The sequence below is a fragment of the Lepeophtheirus salmonis genome, chromosome 10 (genome assembly GCF_016086655.4).
Source record: "Lepeophtheirus salmonis chromosome 10, UVic_Lsal_1.4, whole genome shotgun sequence".
NCBI classification, from domain to species: Eukaryota; Metazoa; Arthropoda; class Copepoda; order Siphonostomatoida; family Caligidae; genus Lepeophtheirus; species Lepeophtheirus salmonis.
The window spans coordinates 974267-991569 of NC_052140.2; the positions used below are offsets into that span (position 1 = coordinate 974267).

General features: G+C 32.0%; 1 protein-coding gene across 1 annotated transcript in view; it reads left to right on the forward strand.

Moving 5' to 3' along the window:
- LOC121125132 (FMRFamide receptor) overlaps nt 1-4902 on the forward strand; it is a 30573-nt gene extending 25671 nt beyond the window's left edge. Inside the window, exons 4-5 of the mRNA XM_040720247.2 lie at nt 1957-2127; nt 4048-4902. Of these exons, the coding sequence (XP_040576181.1) occupies nt 1957-2127; nt 4048-4153 (277 nt within the window). The 3' untranslated portion in view covers nt 4154-4902. The remainder of the gene's footprint in view (nt 1-1956; nt 2128-4047) is intronic.
- Nucleotides 4903-17303: the final 12401 nt, after the last annotated feature.

Sequence of the window (17303 nt, forward strand, 5' to 3'; positions counted from 1 at the left end):
TACCACGGAAATAACAACATATCAAACGTACCGTTACGTTATTGCATCTATTGTATGCAACAATGCATTCATTATCTTCTTGCTAATTTACTGCATGCGATGCACCTTTAAACCTAGTGATAATCATGAAAATACATACTTGACAAATTTGAAAACAACAATATTGACGATGTCCAATTTCAAGAGATGTAAATTAACTTCCACAGTACTACCAATTATGTTATTGTTATTTAATAAAATATCTAAATTTTTAATTATATTATATGTACTTAAATAGGAATCCTAACTTATTTTCTTCATCAACATAAAATATGTATATTATAAGAAATTATACGAGTTTTAATACACTATGATAGGGGCTCTACATACACTAGTTCATGCTCTTATTGCAAGTGATCCCCTCGCCCCATTATGGTCCCACTCTGAATTTTCGATATGTTTGAAAATATATATTGAGACATGTTTTACTAAAATTGCAGCGAAATCGGTTTTGCTGCTTGGGAGGGGCGTCATTTTAAAGGTTGCAGCAGAGCCCAAACTTTTATTTTTGATTAAAATAAGATTATGAGTGAAAATGAATTATAGTTTATTTTCTTGTGAATCTGTTGAACGTAATTTTCGTTAAAATTGAGCTACAATGAGAGTAATTATGGGCTTTTGAACAACACTGCTAGGCCCAACTTTGAGCGGGGATAGAACGGCCCAGGTGAGTCACAGAACCCTAATATTTAACACACTCTCTTCTTTTACATAGAAAAGCCAGCTCACCAAAAATAATCAAAATCGGTGATAATCATGCCGTAAATTGCAAAAAAGTGTGTACATTTGACGTGGAATAACCTCTATTTGGTTGTCGACTTGAATTTTTTTAACATGTCCAAAATAGACACCATTTTCTTCACTATTCATAACAGATGCATTCAGTTATTCATCAAAGAGTGAGTCTTAAGCATACCCTGGCTACAAATACAATGCAGATATTAGATATTGAGCTCAAACATCGGTTTTCCGTAAAAGTTAAAAGTAAGTCTATAAACAGCCACAAGTTGGTCAAAGAAAAAGAAGGAAATTCAAGAATGCTCTTCCTATATACGAGTATAGCCCAATCATATAAAGGTGCATCCCTTTGTATATTATATTTTAGTATTGTACAATTTGACATACATATTATCTAAGGCCCAAAACAATATAAATTTTCCATTTTTCCCTTTAAAATTGAGTGCCCTACGCTTGGTTGGCACCAAACACGCGAATAAATATCGTAAAGGGCTCAAAGAGTAATTAATATATATATATATATAGACAGGGGCTCCCGCAGAATTTTCGATATATATATTTGTTTTACTTGGTTCTTGGATTTTTTTTTTTTTTAATCCTGAAATTACAATTTTTTTGGAAAAAAAATTCATATATTAAATTTTGTGGAAAAGAATTTCAAAAATCCATAGTTATTTTCAATAGATTAAATCTTTTGGAAAAAAAAATCAAAAATCTAGAGGCTATTGACAAAAAATAAAATTTTTGTAGAAAAAATTCTAAAATTAAATTTCAAAAATTAACTTTTTCGGAGAAAAATTTCAAAAATCCGTAGTTATTCAGAAGACAATTAAATTTTTATAAAAAAAATTTGAAAAGTTTAATAAGAATCAAAAATTCATTAATGTTGGAGCTATAGCACCCCCAACCACCCACCCTGCGACCACCCCTGATAAATGGTGTTTTTAATACACCTAAATCAATTTTTTTTTAGAATATTAAATTTTTGCGTTATCTCCATCACAGCCCACTATTTCTTCCTTTTTAACTACTTCAATTCATCACTCTTTGTCTTGATGGTTTCATCTGAATTTATGGTTGACACTTGTACAATTTCTTTATACCAGTTACAACTTTTACAAAATCACATACTCTGATTTTTATAACTTTAGTCCTCTAATAAATTATTTTCCCTTATAGAATCGTCTTAAATCTACATGAATTTATGATGTTGGCTGATATACGCGCATGCGGAGAAGAATTTTGTCCACCCGTTTGGTTCATGTGTATGGTTCCAATCAGTCATTTTGCACTCGTTATCAACTCCTCAATAAATATTCTCATTTATTGCTCCGTGGGAGATAACTTTATGTAAGGCACACTTATTTTATTAACCACATACAAATAAACAGATAACAAGGGTACCACCATCAAAATGTATAAATAGTTTTGTGTCGACTACAACAGCTGTGAAGTTGGTTTGACTTGATTTTATATTCGAAAAATGCGAGTTGACTTCACATTCTACTGAATCCGGTTTTTTATTGTTACTATTATCTTGGTCCTTATTTATTGGAGCCAGTCCCGTCTTAGGACCGGTCCTTAGAACTATCTGTTCTTGAACTTTTCCTATAAATACCACTGGTTCATTAAGATAAATATGATGTATAAAACATGTATTACGAGCATTGCACATATTCCTGTTTTCATGATACGAAAACATTATGTTATACTTCTATTTAGTTATATAATTTAATCTATAATATAACTACATCATTAAAAAAGGAAAAAAATCATCTCAATGACGTCACGAGGGATTTATTTCACCTACTTTAAGTACCAACAGGGAGTTTGTGTTGGTTTTTATTTATTCGGTCCAGTCAAGTCTTATGACCGTTGGTCCTTGAGACCGGTCCTTAACTGTTGGTCCCTGAAATTTTTCATACAAATATCAATTGCTTAGTCCATATCTTGCAAAAATATTATATTATTACGTAGTTATATAATTTATTATATATAATAAGGAAATATTTTTTTAAAGGGGGAACCCTCATTGACATCACCTGGATAATATTTTATCTCCTTTAAGGACCGACAAATGGACCACGGTCCTTCGTCCTAAATAATGACTAACACAACATTACCTCCGATTGAGACTGAACTAAACTGATGTCCTCAATCCTAAAATAAGGAACTGGTCAACATTAATTATGATCACTAAACCTTTCAAATGTTTTAAATTTCTCTTGTCTCTATGTGATTTTTAATTCAATCACGACTTTGAAGGAGATTCTACTATGTTTTTACTAGAACAGACAGCAACGGTTTTATAACAAACTGCACGATCTCACAATTTCTAAAAAAAATAAAGTTCTTTAGTGCTCAGAGAGCACAACAAGCCCAAAGTAGTAAGTAATTTCTAGGGATGTGAAAATTGTCCAAATCCTCGTGAGCATACATTTAAAAAAAGAGTATATCTTGGAAATCTGCAGGATATAATTAGTTTTCTTATTAATTATTTCTCCCTTTTTTGAAAGGTCAAACGTATTAGCGCGCAAGGAGCAGTACACTATACTTAGTGATATTTTTCAGTAGATGTTTTGTCTTTCAAAGTTGCCAATATATACCTTTCTTCTTGATTTACAATCACGAGAATTTCGAGGATTTTTCTATCCTTGGTAATATCAAGGTTAATTGAAGTACAAGGTCATAGACTGTTTTTTGACTTTCACTGCTCTTTTAATATTGACGTCAATGAGTATAATATAGCGTTACCATTAATCATATAATTTCTACCATTATATGCTGTTAATATACCGTTGTTATACTCTATGACGTCAAAATCTGCCTGTCTTGCCCAGCAGTAGGTACGGTACATCAAATTGAAAATTATAGTAAGCCCGATTACATGATAGACTAACCTTGTATTTGTACTAACGTTGATTACAATCTATTTGTTGTAGTTAATTTTACAATATTATCATGGCACGCTTAAAAATGAACGCCTTTCCCTTACTCAACCTATTAGATAGGTCAACATTTTTAGCCAGCTGGGATTGTAATTCCTCGTGTCGACACGAAACGTTACCGTGTCTAGTACAGGATACGAAAGTAGGTACATGTTTCATTGAATAGAAATCCATAAATAGCTCTATATTTTTTCCTTTCCTAATTTGTCTCGGTTCGACTCGAGTGCAGTCTACACAACACTACCATAAATTGTACCTCTATCGGTAGCAGAATAAAATACTCTTATTTTTATCATAATTTTTTTTTCTTCTTCTTTTGCAGAAGACGACTCTTAACGAAAAGCACAAAAGGAGTTTCTATTGCTACAACAGCTGGTGTCTCCAGACCATCTCACACCATTGTTCAATATGGCGAATGTCAGCTGTAATGGTATATCGAACCTATTGGAGGATTGCTTCAAAAACTTTATTATATGGATTTAATGTTCTACAGGGTGTTCCAGATGTATTGGGAAAATCTTTAAAGGGTTATAACGAACGAACTAAATCGGTTAGAACCATATTTTTTTTTATTTCAATGCACCATTTAATTACATTAAATTATTCATAATGAGATCCGCCGCACTTGATAATCTCATCCACACGGCGCCGGAAGCTTTGCCATTTTAGGGGTAATAGATTTCTCAGGGCCTCCACATACAATTAAATTTGGTAGAGTCCTCATGCTCAACCCTCCCCCGAAGATACATATTCCATGGGTTCAGGTCCGGCCTGTTTGCAGGGCCGATAGTCGACGCTCTAAAAGTGAGGACATTTTGCACTTTTTTGCACTGTCTTGTTGTAATTTCTCCCTTGGGCTACTCCATCCATCCAGAGAATGTCAATTAACGTGTAAAACTAAGCCTGCTAAATATTCCAACTCCGTTTGGCCGAGTTTGTCAAGAGATGCGGATTTCATTATAAATAATTGAATATCATGAAATCTAGCTTTCAAGTACTAAAGAATCTCATCTATGTACTTAGTTCGTTTGTTATAAGCTTTTCAAGATTTTACCAATTTATTTCCATCACCCTCTAATAAGAAATATTTAGAGAATCCTCGAAGAATGAAAAATACAAATATTTTTTTGTAAAATATGTATTTCTATTAAATTAACATGAATATTTTCTTTGTGAATGTGTCTATCTTATTTTTGTCTTCTTCAAGGGAGTCATGGCTCAAAGCCAAAAAGCTGCTTTAATGCAGTTTGATCCAGGTATATTCGACTTTTAAATGAAGCCGTATGGTTAAGGTGTACATTTAAAGTATGATTCTGCCATACCCCAAGGTTACAAAAATATGTTTTGCTTCACTCTAAGTCATTTCAAAACTCAGCACAGTGTCATTTTAAAGATTTTAGTATGAGGTTGCGCTAATGTATTGATTTAAGGGTTGGCCACAACAAATTCTCTTTCCAGAACAATAATGAGCATTGGTGAATATTGAAGAGTTATTATGTTGATTTTCGGTTCCTTTTTTTCAACAGCCCCATTATACACACGTTTTTGTGGGCACTCCATGGCAAGTGTAACCACTTTTTGAAAATTGATGGCATGGTCCTAAATTAGATTTTGATCAACAGGGTCTTAATTTCAACAAAAGAACAGTATGTCTGAAATTTTAGACTTTAGCCTTTTGCAAAGGATCCTACAACTTCAGTGGTATATAAGTCATAATTCTGCGCAGGGAAAACCTTTTTTTTTTTTTTAAATCATTCAAAATACTCCAAAAAAACTTTTAACTTTTATGAAAAAATAGTATTTGTTCTCAAAATACTATGAAAATAGTATTGTGAAATATGTAAAATAGAGCCCTATTCAAACTGCAAGTACGATCTACGATATATATTTTTTGAAAGAGCTTTAATATACTCATGTGTAATGTAAAAAATTAGTGAGGGATCTCATTGCAATCCTCTTCATTTACGCATTATCATTGGAAAATATGATATTTGTCTTAATAGTAAATTCGATATTTTTCTTTAAAGAAAAATGATGAAACTTTTCTTTAAAATATATATATAAGGTGAATTTGTGGGCATCGAAGACTTTTCTAAAAATTACTGCCTTGTAATCCAGGATGTTATTTTGATTTGTCATCAGTATTCCTAACAGCTGTATTGTAATACACCCCCAGGGGTTTTTAAAACGCAAAAAAAAATAACAATCAAAGTAATTACTCATTTGCTATCATCTCCAAATACAATTGCCATTATATTATCCTAGTACATTTGTTCTAGTACAAACTAATTATATATTTGAAGGGCACATTCGGAATTATAAAAGTGATCTATAACTTTTTTGAGGATTTTGGCCTTTTCAATACCAATATTGTAAATCCTACTTAAGCCTAGCAGGCCACAAAGTGGTTTTTATATTGCTGAAGTGTGGCATTATTTTAGGCAATAGTCATGATAAATGATTAGTGAACGGAGTCTAGGAGGAAATGAAGTTTTGTTTTTGTTATAAAGCTGAACATTTTTATACATTTTGAAGCAGAGGTTGAGCCTTGCATCCATTGCTAAGTACCGGACAATTTCAAGCATGTATACCTGAAACTCATGTATTACCCAGAGTTCGTAAATAAAAAGATGCAGGCGAGTTGATAATTGAATTGTGGATTCATTAGAAATCATTACCCAACTCTGGGTTACTCACAAGTTACGTAACAGTAAGATCCAATAGCCAATGGGGACTTCCTTTTCTAACTAATCGGGACAAACGAAACAATAAAGTTACTCTAAACTTTTTCTGCCATCATGTTTTGGTAGAAAGTTACGTTTTCTCTAAAAAAAAAACTGGAAAATAGGATGTACTTTTGATATTTCTGACATATAATTGTCCCTTAATCCAGTGACAAAGCTTCGCAGAACGTTACAAAATCAGGGGTAAGGACTCAAATGAACCACTCAAAGTTGCACAAAGAATACAAATATGTGAATTAGTCTGAGAGAAGGTTCTACGATGAATGATAAAAATATATATGTGACATGATTATGAATAGTAATTTTAAGTTGAAAGGTTAAGGAAAGAAACATAATAATATATGGAATTAAATATTTTTTACAAGAAAAATAAGGAAGCCATATTTTTTTGAAATTTCTTAGTAGTTAATTTTTGAAAAAATGTATAAATATTAAATTGTATATTTGAACTTTTTTTCCAACAATTTAAAAAAAAAAAAAAGCCAAGTTTCACACCAGAAGGTCCAGAGAGGCTATCAATAAAGTGTGTGAAAAGAGCCTTGTGAGGATAGATATGTAAATTTTGAGACCAGCAATGAAAGAAACCCATCTTTTCCGTTGCAAGCTCTTTTGAATGAGCCTTTTAAATTCTTTTGAACTCTTTTTTTGACCCCCCCGCAGTCCTTCGACCTTTTGGGTGTATTTTGAGTGGAAAGCCCGCGTTGTCCATCATCCAATCACCGAGACCCTCAAAGCCACTGTCAGTCAGCACTGGGACGCCATGACAGAGAACTAATTCCGCAGTGGGTGCGGGCCTTCCACCGCGGCCTGGAAGCATCATTACCACTAAGTGCAGCTAATTTAATGATAAAGAGAGCTCAGACAAACATCTCTTAAAATTTAAACTACTCTCATCCAAACATTCTTATAGTTGTTGAAAAATCAGATGAAAGCTATGAAATGAATTTGGTTCCTTTTGTAAAAATGGTCATTTTTTTTAGTAATGTTTTTTTTTATTGTTTGAACGACATTCTTCTTACTTTTTTGGGTCCCTTTTCCTAGACACTGTCCAGATGGGATATTTAGTCGATCCCAACGTTCGTGAAAATACTATTGATATCGAGGTTAGTGAACTGGGTAAAAAAGAAACCCAAAAAATAAAACGTATATAATTACATGATAAAATGTTGATTAATTATAATAATTACGTCTTTTAATCGATGTTCTTTCTTTAATTATTCAATTCATTTACCACTCATAAATATCAATTAAATGCTCAAAATACTTGTATGAATATAGGACATTAAGAAAAAATAAATACTTATTTAATAACATCTTAAAAACATGCGTTTGGGTTTTCAACAAGTTATAATTATGTATTATTATGGGAAAAAGATATATTTATAAAAACTTCAATGAAATAAGCAAACAACCACCAACAATAAATTTTCAAGGGTCATACGACAGGCATAACCGGACTCTAAAATCCAAATGACTGGTATATTTAGTTTCTATAGACCTTTTAGCAGGGCTTAAAGTTAAACATTAAAAGGTTTGAGAAAAAAAGTTAAAATTTGACAAGATATTGCCCAGCCATTTTCTTGTTGCCTAACCTTGTTCTAGGAACATTGAAAGACATAACCTCCCTTGAACTTTCCTGGGTAGGTAACTTAACAAGGCATTATCAAGATAAATGAAGAATTGCATTTAATCAGTTATATATTTTAGGAACAAAAAGAAAAGTAAATATGAAAAATACAGGTTTATTGCATTGAAATGATAAATAATATTTTATTCGAGTATTGACCATCAATAGCAATATCCCTATTTTCCCCACCTGTTTGACAATTTGTGTATGCCATGCCAAAATAATTGTTACTCTTTTAAGCTAAAACAGCCATCTAGCCATTTTCTGTACATCTTCGTAAGAATTAAAGTGCTGCTGAGCAAATGCGTGTCCCATCGATAGAAAAAAGTTGGTAATCAGACTAAGCTATATCTGGTGAGCAAGCCGCAGGTAATAGTATTTCCCCACCAAACGTATCAATTAGTGATGGGACGATTAAAAAAATGCATATTCCGATGCGATTCTAATAACAATTCCCGTTTCCGATTCATTATTATTTCAATTAATAGTTAAAATACACTTTTGCTATCAGGTGCATGTACAGGAATATATATATTTTTGGGAGGGGGTCTTGGTTTTTGTAATTTTTAAGAAAAAAATCCAAAAATTAAAAAGTTTATCGAAAAAAATTTGAAAAATTACATTTCAAATATTAAATTTTTTGGAAAAAAAAATAATTCAAATATAAAATTTTATATTTCAAAAGTTTTCAAAAATACACAACTATTCACAAAAATTACTTTTTTGGAAAAATATTCAAAATCATTAGCAATTATCAAAAAATTAAATTTTTTGGAAAAAAATTCCAAATTCAATAATTACATCCTTTGGGAAAAATTTCAAAAATCCCATGTTGTGCGCAAAAAAATAATTTTTTGAAAAAAAAAGTTTTAAAATTTAAATTTCTAATATAAAATTTTTGGAGAAAAAAATTCAAAAAATTTAATTTAATTTTAAAATATTAAATTTACTAATAAAAAGGAAAAAATCCTTAAATTGGGGGGGGGGTTATGATTATGATTTTTTTTTTTTTTTTGACAAATTAAAGATTATTTACCCTGATGCCGATTTCAGAAAAAAAACAGCCAATTCTGCCATTTCCGGTCCGATTAATTTTAATTATTTTTTTTTTTTTTTTTAACCACTCAGAGCACTCTGATTTATTAAGATCATTGCTCATCGTAAGCTTCGATAAGCATTCAATGCGATTCTGGAGTAGTTGTCTTCAAATGGTAATAAAAAGACAATTCTGTCTCTAAAGCCTAGTTTCAAGGCACAAAGTTAGACATTTTTAAGGATAGTACAACTCTACTGTTGTATGAAAATTGTTTTGGGGAACTAATAAAATATGTCTTGTCCGAAAGGAGGGATCATGTCCAGCAGAGTAATATGCAGACTAACTTTGCCAATAGTAGTAATAAATATTGTAGGTACTACTGATAAAAAATAAAACATATCAAAATCGAAAAGGTAAATTTAATATTAATTATATTTGGTAATTAGTTTTTTTGTATTAAAAGTGTTTTTTCCAGGTTTTTTTGTCATTTATATTTGTTACAAATCATTATTGATCCTATTTTTCATACAGTTTTCGAAATATCCCAATTTGGAGGAAATTTCTATGATTTATTTAGTGCGTGTAGCTTTGTACAAAGGTTGCTCAAAAAGTATGGTGACTTATCAAATTTCGCGAGCAAGGTACATTTGGTATGCTGGATTTTTGAATGTGTATACCCTCGCCAAGAACATATATTTACTGTTTCATCTATATAATATGTTTAGTTTATTTGTGAGAGGTATTACAGTAGGAAGTATTTTGCTTGTTCAGGGATTTTTTGCCGTTGAAAAACGTGGACCAAAGAGTTTCCGTCAAATTGAGGGAACAAAATGAAATATAAGCCTTCAAAATACTTGAATTGTTGGCAGTGGTATACGGTGAAACTGTTAAAAGTAAAAAAAATGTTAGCAAGTGGTACAAATTCTTTCAAGCTAGCCGGGAAGATGCCAATCACGAGCCTCACTCTAGACGCCCAAGCACGTTAGGAGAATGTCTGCTTAATTTTGATCTTTTTGGCCAAAAACAACACCCTAATCATGCTCCAGCCACTATAGTCACCGGAATTGGCCCAATGTGACTTTAACTTGTTCACAAAAACTGAAGAGACCTATAAAAGAATGGAGATTTGCAAGGATTGAGGAGATAAAGACTACATCGCCGCTGGAAGAGCTCAAGGCTATACCAAAAAGAAGTGCTTCAAGGATTGGAAAAAGGGACTTTGAAGAGGACAGACAACATAAATATTGATGAATAAATAAATATTTTTCCTACAAATACAAAATCACCTTACTTTTTGAATACACCTTCTATTTTATCAGGACAAATATATATTTTTGCTGTTCCACTCTTTTGTTAGTGTATCACATTCATACAACATCCTCAGTAATTATTATAACGAGCCGCCTTTAAATAGTATAGAAACCTCATCAAACTAATCTCTTCATCTTTTGAAGCCCAATTTTAACTGTAATTGAGAATTAATTAATTTCTTATTTATACACCAATGTTGTATTTTGATACTTAATCACAATTTTCTCATAGACACTTTTGAACCTTCTTTCATGCTTGAATTGACTTTTTTGGAGTCAGAACATGCATCCATACTCCTGAAGATATCTATGGCCTAGTGTAAAGGTGGATCGGGTAGAAAATATCGGTCTACGAAGTGTAGACATTTTCGGTGTTTAATGTATGTATGTCAGAACGAAATCAATCATAGAAATACAATTCAGCGGAGGGGACAAACGTTGCAGATATTTGTAAATATTCCCTAGAAAGTCGAAAAATAAGAGGAAATCTTGTTCGTCCTTCGTGGAGCCACCACTGCGGAGGATTTAAAGTATTAGGCTTTAGTGGGATATTGAAGTAATTTTGGGGATCCATTTCGGGATAAGATGGTTTGGAATTAACTAACAGGAATTAGTTAATTTATCCTTCAAAAGAAGCCCACAAACTCGAATATTCATATGAAGTATTTGAAGTCGGGATTTTAATCTGTAATTTGGAATCTTGAATCTTCAATTTCATACTGTTTGATCAATTCTGAACTTAATTATTCCGCAGCTCTTCATTTGCTCACTTCCTCCCTAAATAATCTCTAATTAAACCATGGGTCAATGAGAGTTGAAATAGGCAAACATTAATCTCATCGGATTTTTAATTGTACCAGTTTTTTGAACAACCAAAATTCCTAGTCATCATGGGTATTTAGCCTCCTTGAAGGCCTCAATACTCCCAGGTGCTTCTTCAGACGCAGTTCCATGCAGTAGCGATTTTTTCTCAGATAGGTTACATTTGTTACAATCACATCCTTGGTTGATATCCCAGCACAAATCATTGTAAAAACTTTCTGTTGTATCTGTTCTTGGGCCAAGATGTTGTGTCAAATCCCGAAATAATTACCTGATTGAAAACAATGTAAAACTCAGTGTTGATTTCGTCAGACAAGACTAGACGAAATACTTTGTCAACTAAGGTTTTTTTTTAAATGTAAAGGCAAGACATGGTTGAAACGAAACGGGGCTGTTTTTTGTTTTTTAGTTTTTTGTTTTTTTGTTTAGTCTGACTAAAACAAATTTTCCCCTTCTTGACAAAATAAAGACGAGACGAAAAGTAAAGAACATCTTATCTTTGTATCGTCCTATGCAGAGGGACAAGAGGGTAATTACTCATATAATTTTTTACATAGAGTTTTATATCATTACTACTCATTAATAAGAGGTGCAATATTAACAGCTGAACAAAAATAAATTTCAGTTCTTAACGTTTTTTGCTTCTCAATGACGTCATAATTCTTCCTTATGCTTCAGAGCATGATGATGACTACTGTACATTTCTCGAATTTGTGGATCATCACCTAATTAATCATTCATCTATCGATCTGATCCCCCCCCCCTAGTTGTAGATTATTTATTTAAAAATATATGTTTTCTAGAATCAACCATGATATAGTTTACACTAATTAGAATACAAATACTGTTAATTATTTCATATGAGCTTATATATCGGGTATGTCCATACGGGGTGGAAACTTGAAACTTACACACTTGGAAAAAAATAAATAGTGTCCCACATTCTTTAATTATTCATTTAACAATCATCCTTATAAATATTCTTCTAATACATAGCAAATGTCAAATTGATTTATTTATTTATTCGGCCACCGGTGGCCTCACAAATGGCGACAAGCCTCTTGGGAAAAAGAGTTACAAGTATTGCGAATGAAGTTCGGATCCATGGCAGTCCACTATTCGTCGACAGAGGCCTTCATGGCTTCAAGGTCAGGGTGACAGATGGTACAGACACTTCTCTCGATGTGCAGCTAGACAAAAAAGTCGAGGGGATTAACATCCAGACTGTATGGTGGCCATGTTTTCCTGTCCCAGATTGCGATGCTGTTAACTGAGTAATTTTAGGATTGTTAGGGGTGGCTCCATCTTGCTGAAAGACGACGTTGCCGTCTGGAAAATTTGCCTGGGACCAGGAGAGTAGGTTTGCCTTGAAAACGTCCATGTACATGGCTTCTGTGAGCCTCGGAGAACCAGTTGAGCGGCGTCCTTGAGGGTACATCCATTAATGATGGAGTTTTTTTCCGGAGTCCTCTTTTCTCTCTATGATCTTGTTATACTCTAGCCTCTTCTTAACATTTTAGATGGTCTTACTAGCCATTCCCGTTAGTCTGTCTACCTCTGTTGGAGTGTGACCTTAACGAAGAAGAGTAGATGCCCTATGCCTTGAATCTCGATGCAATGACATTTCTCGTCTGATTTTAATAATTCAAAAAGCAGGACGTGCTTGTGGCTACCTATAGAATGACAGACTCGTCTGATTTCCTGCCACATAACCTCCCAAATAAATATAATAAGTGACAGTTTCAAGTTTACACCCGGTATATTGTATATAATCTTTTTCGATCGATTATATCTTTGATTAATTGAATTTAACGTTCATTAATTGTAGATAATTCCCTAAGGTTTGAGTACCTAGGAGAAGAGAAAGTACATGATTATTGATTCTCGAAACAAACAAAACTTGATGTATGCATGTCAAAACAAAAAGAAGGTGGAGGGATTTTAAATTCAAAATTGAGTGTATTATACATTTGTATTCTCATACAAATATTCGTTCATTTTTATCAACAATTTATTCTTATTTTTTGTAGAACAGTACAACTATATTTCAACATAATTATAATATCTATTAAATACAAACTTCAATCATTTAAATATACGACTTGACAAACATGAAGATATGGAGTTTTCGTACTTTTTAATGTATATAAAACATGCTGAATTTTGGTTGTAATACAATTTATTTTTCCCGACCCAAGGCCAATATAAATTAAGACTAAAAATCTTTTGGTCTTAAAATCAAGTTGAATTTTGAAAAAAAATCCGGGTTTAAGTGATCCCATATATGGTAATTATTTTACACTCACAAATAAAGTATTTTTCCCACAAAAGATGGAAAGCCTTTCTCCTATACTTTCTGTAACACAATGATCCCGCTACAAATGTGGTGAAAGAACATAACAAAAAATATGCCCATTTGTCATATTTTCATGAAAAAAAACACCCATTTTTTCCACTCCAATAGTCGCATGCATACCTAAAAAAAGAGGCCTGTAATAGGCTTTATATTAGAATAAATCATTTATTAAAAACTGTGACTTATGAATTTCACAGCCCATTTAATCTAATAAATACCTTTTTTCCCATAAAAATATGACAAATGGACCTTGAACTTATGTTAACACATGTTAGTAACTTCTGAGTTCCATTACACCATGTGTAGCGAACCTACTTTAAAAAAATGTTCAAATGAATTACAACATATTTACGATGATATTTCATATTTAAACTGGTTTTAATAGCGATGATGACAAATCTACATTTCAGTCTTAATGGGTCATTCATAGACAGAGAAACTTTACTGAGTTGATATTTACTCATAATTATATTACACTTTTTTTATCTATGGTTCAAACTCATTGCCTAAGTGAGATTTCGATAGTAGGAACTTTGAGGAATACTTCTATCTTATTCAAACAGAAAGGAACAATGAATGTTTCTATACTAATAAATAGTTCATATCTTGATAAAAAGAACATCAATTTCAACGACAAATAAATAATAATGACGTAGTATAAACCTTATTTATTTATATATATAAAGGAAAATGTCCATGAGGAAAAATACCTTAATATCTTGCGACATTGATCTACGAGTATGATTACAAGAAATACGTCAAAATTTGTCACAAAATAATGAAAGAGGAGCCATATATCGTCATTATGAGGAAAGGAACTAAGATTGAATTTTGTAATACAAATATAGTTTTTAATATGATATATATAGAAATGAAATTCGTCAGTGAACTGGGATTTTCTGCACCCCAGTTTGATCAAATTGCTTTAAATCTGTCTAAAATAGATTTTAATCCTGGAAATAACTTTAATATGCAACTGACGCAATTTTTGCCAATTGAATCAAGGTTTGGTGAATTTGATTAACTTGTTCACTTTAAGTTGTTCTTTTGCTTTGTCTATTTCCTTTTCTTCAATTTAAGGTATACGCGTAGCTACAAATGTAATATCAGCTGTTAATCACACTCAATCTCATCAAAGTTAATCTGTACATTTTGAGTACTAAAGGTTAGTTAAAAGTAATTAATATATTATGGAAGTTTTTAAATGAAATTATAATATTTTAACTATAATAATCACAAATCATGTCTCGTTGATACCCAAATCTAAGTTTGCTATGGTTAATTAGTGTAATTTTGAGTCTATGTCGACTGTGCAAATGAAATTTCCTTAATATTTGGTTTAACGTTTAACCCAAGTTCATTAACTTCGTCAAAAAAAAAAGTTTGTTCGCTAAGGGACGGTTAATCTAGAAGAAAATGATGGTATTCTCACAAAATAAAAGTTCAAACTTAGATACTAAATTTGCATCTATATTTGAGACACATAAAAAGCTGATTGAAAATAAACAAGTGCAAAGACATAATTGGAAATAATTTAAATGATATTACGATGGACTAACAAATTTTCCTTTAATAACCTAGAAAATATCTCACCAGTAACTCCTCAGAGTTACTTTGCTTTTTTTACTTAAACGTAATTACTCAATAACCATGCTATGACTATAAATGGAAAAAAATAAAGGTAATTAAACAATTATCACGGGTGAGACCCAATGTGAAAGATTTGAATGAAATTAGAACTATTGTTATACATACAGGTGTCACCATAAGTTTTAAACCTCTTCAATTTTTATTAATTCACTGATAATTATTCGTAGATTAAAACACTGGGATAAAATAATTTTAATCTATATTTTATGATTTATTCGATATATCCGCCTTCTTTATCAACTACTTCCCTTATACGAGATTGAAATGTGTCAATCTCTGCACGCACCATATTTGAGGAAGTTTGGGCCACTTTGTCTCAATTGCGGTATGGAGATCTTCCAAATTTGAATATTGGCAAGGTTTTAACTTCGACTCTGGATAGCACTACACAAGGTAATGAAATACGGATCAAAAAAAGGAAAGTTGGTTGGTTGAAGTACCTAAAAGCTTCATTAAGCGGGTGATACGTGGTTTCCTCCACGAAGTCATGTGCAAGAGATATAAAAAAGACCAAAATATGAAACATACACACATCATACTGAAATTGCCAAACCCAAAGTGTATCAAACTTGGACGTGAGAAGATTATACTTCTAGTACAAGCTTACACCAGGTCATGGGGCCATTTCAAAATTATAAATGCAACATGCAATTTCTGTATGGAAGAATCCCAGAGTGCAGACCATCTTATATGAAAAATCTCAAGTAATACAATAAGAAAATGAAGAAGTTTCCTTTCTAGGATTTATGAAATGTTCAAAAATGAAGAGAATTAATGATTACAATTTCCCTGCCTAACTAGTAATCAGGATCTAGCAGCACAAATATCCCAATGTGCGGTCTTGTTCTTTACCTTGATTTTATATATGTATTCTTTTTACAACACTTATGTCTACGGTCAACAGCAATAAATATTAACTAACTGAGCTAATATTTTGTAGTAAGATTGAGATTGTGCACAACAAAAGATGTACAATACATTGGTCATAATAATCAGACTATATGTAGTGAAATATTAATATGTTGATTAATTAAACTCTTGAATGACGCATGTGACCACGATTCAAATAAGTTAAACATATTTTTACGTTAATTTAATGAACATAAATTATGTAAACGATTTTTAAATAACAAGTTTTCAATATTTTGTATTTAACCTGATTTTTGAGCTGAAGAGTATGTCAGCGAGTGTCTGGTGAATAACAAATATACAAGCTAGTTACGAGTATAACTACTCAAACAGCAAAATTTAGCTCGCGCCACAAAACTAATTTGTATTATTTATAAAAACTATTTTTAAATCAGTCTACTCTGGAAAGAGGTTCTCCTAAGACTCGTGGGCCTAAAGGTGTTTTTTATGGAAATGGGGGTTTATACTCCCGATACCCTCAAAAAATGTTAAAGTCTTTTATTTTTCTAAATTTATAATAGTAAAAAATCACAACTGGTCGGTTTTGTCTGGCGCATAGAGCCCTGATAACAATAAATAGTGTATCCACATTAGTTTAGAGGCATTTGAATCAGAAAAGAAACAAAAACATTATATTAGATTATTTAGGAATGTCTTAAGTTTATCCCCTTCTTGGTCCAAATCCTGAATCGGTCCTAGGACTATTCAACACCCCCTCCCTCTTAGTCTTTTATATATATATATCGGTCCGATCTTGTTTATCATTCAAGAGTCCTAAGGACAGATACGTCTTCAGTTCTATGATCCTAGCTATCTTTTTATTTTCTTCACTTCTAGCTAGGATTGAATAATGTAAAAACGAGGAGAATAATTAATGATAGCTAGAACCAATAATAATCAGCTTTAGCTACACACTTCCAGCTTTAGACTTCAGGTATCTTACCTTTTTAAAAAGGATTATGTTAAACAGCTGAAAGGTCATAGTCACTACGTCATTTCAGCTTTCTAGTTACCATAAAATACCGAATGGGACAGATCAACTTTTATTAGGACCAAACTGAACGGGCTGCAGTCATTTAGTTTTTTGAGACTGTTCCAAAATTACTGGTGATACATAATCTGAA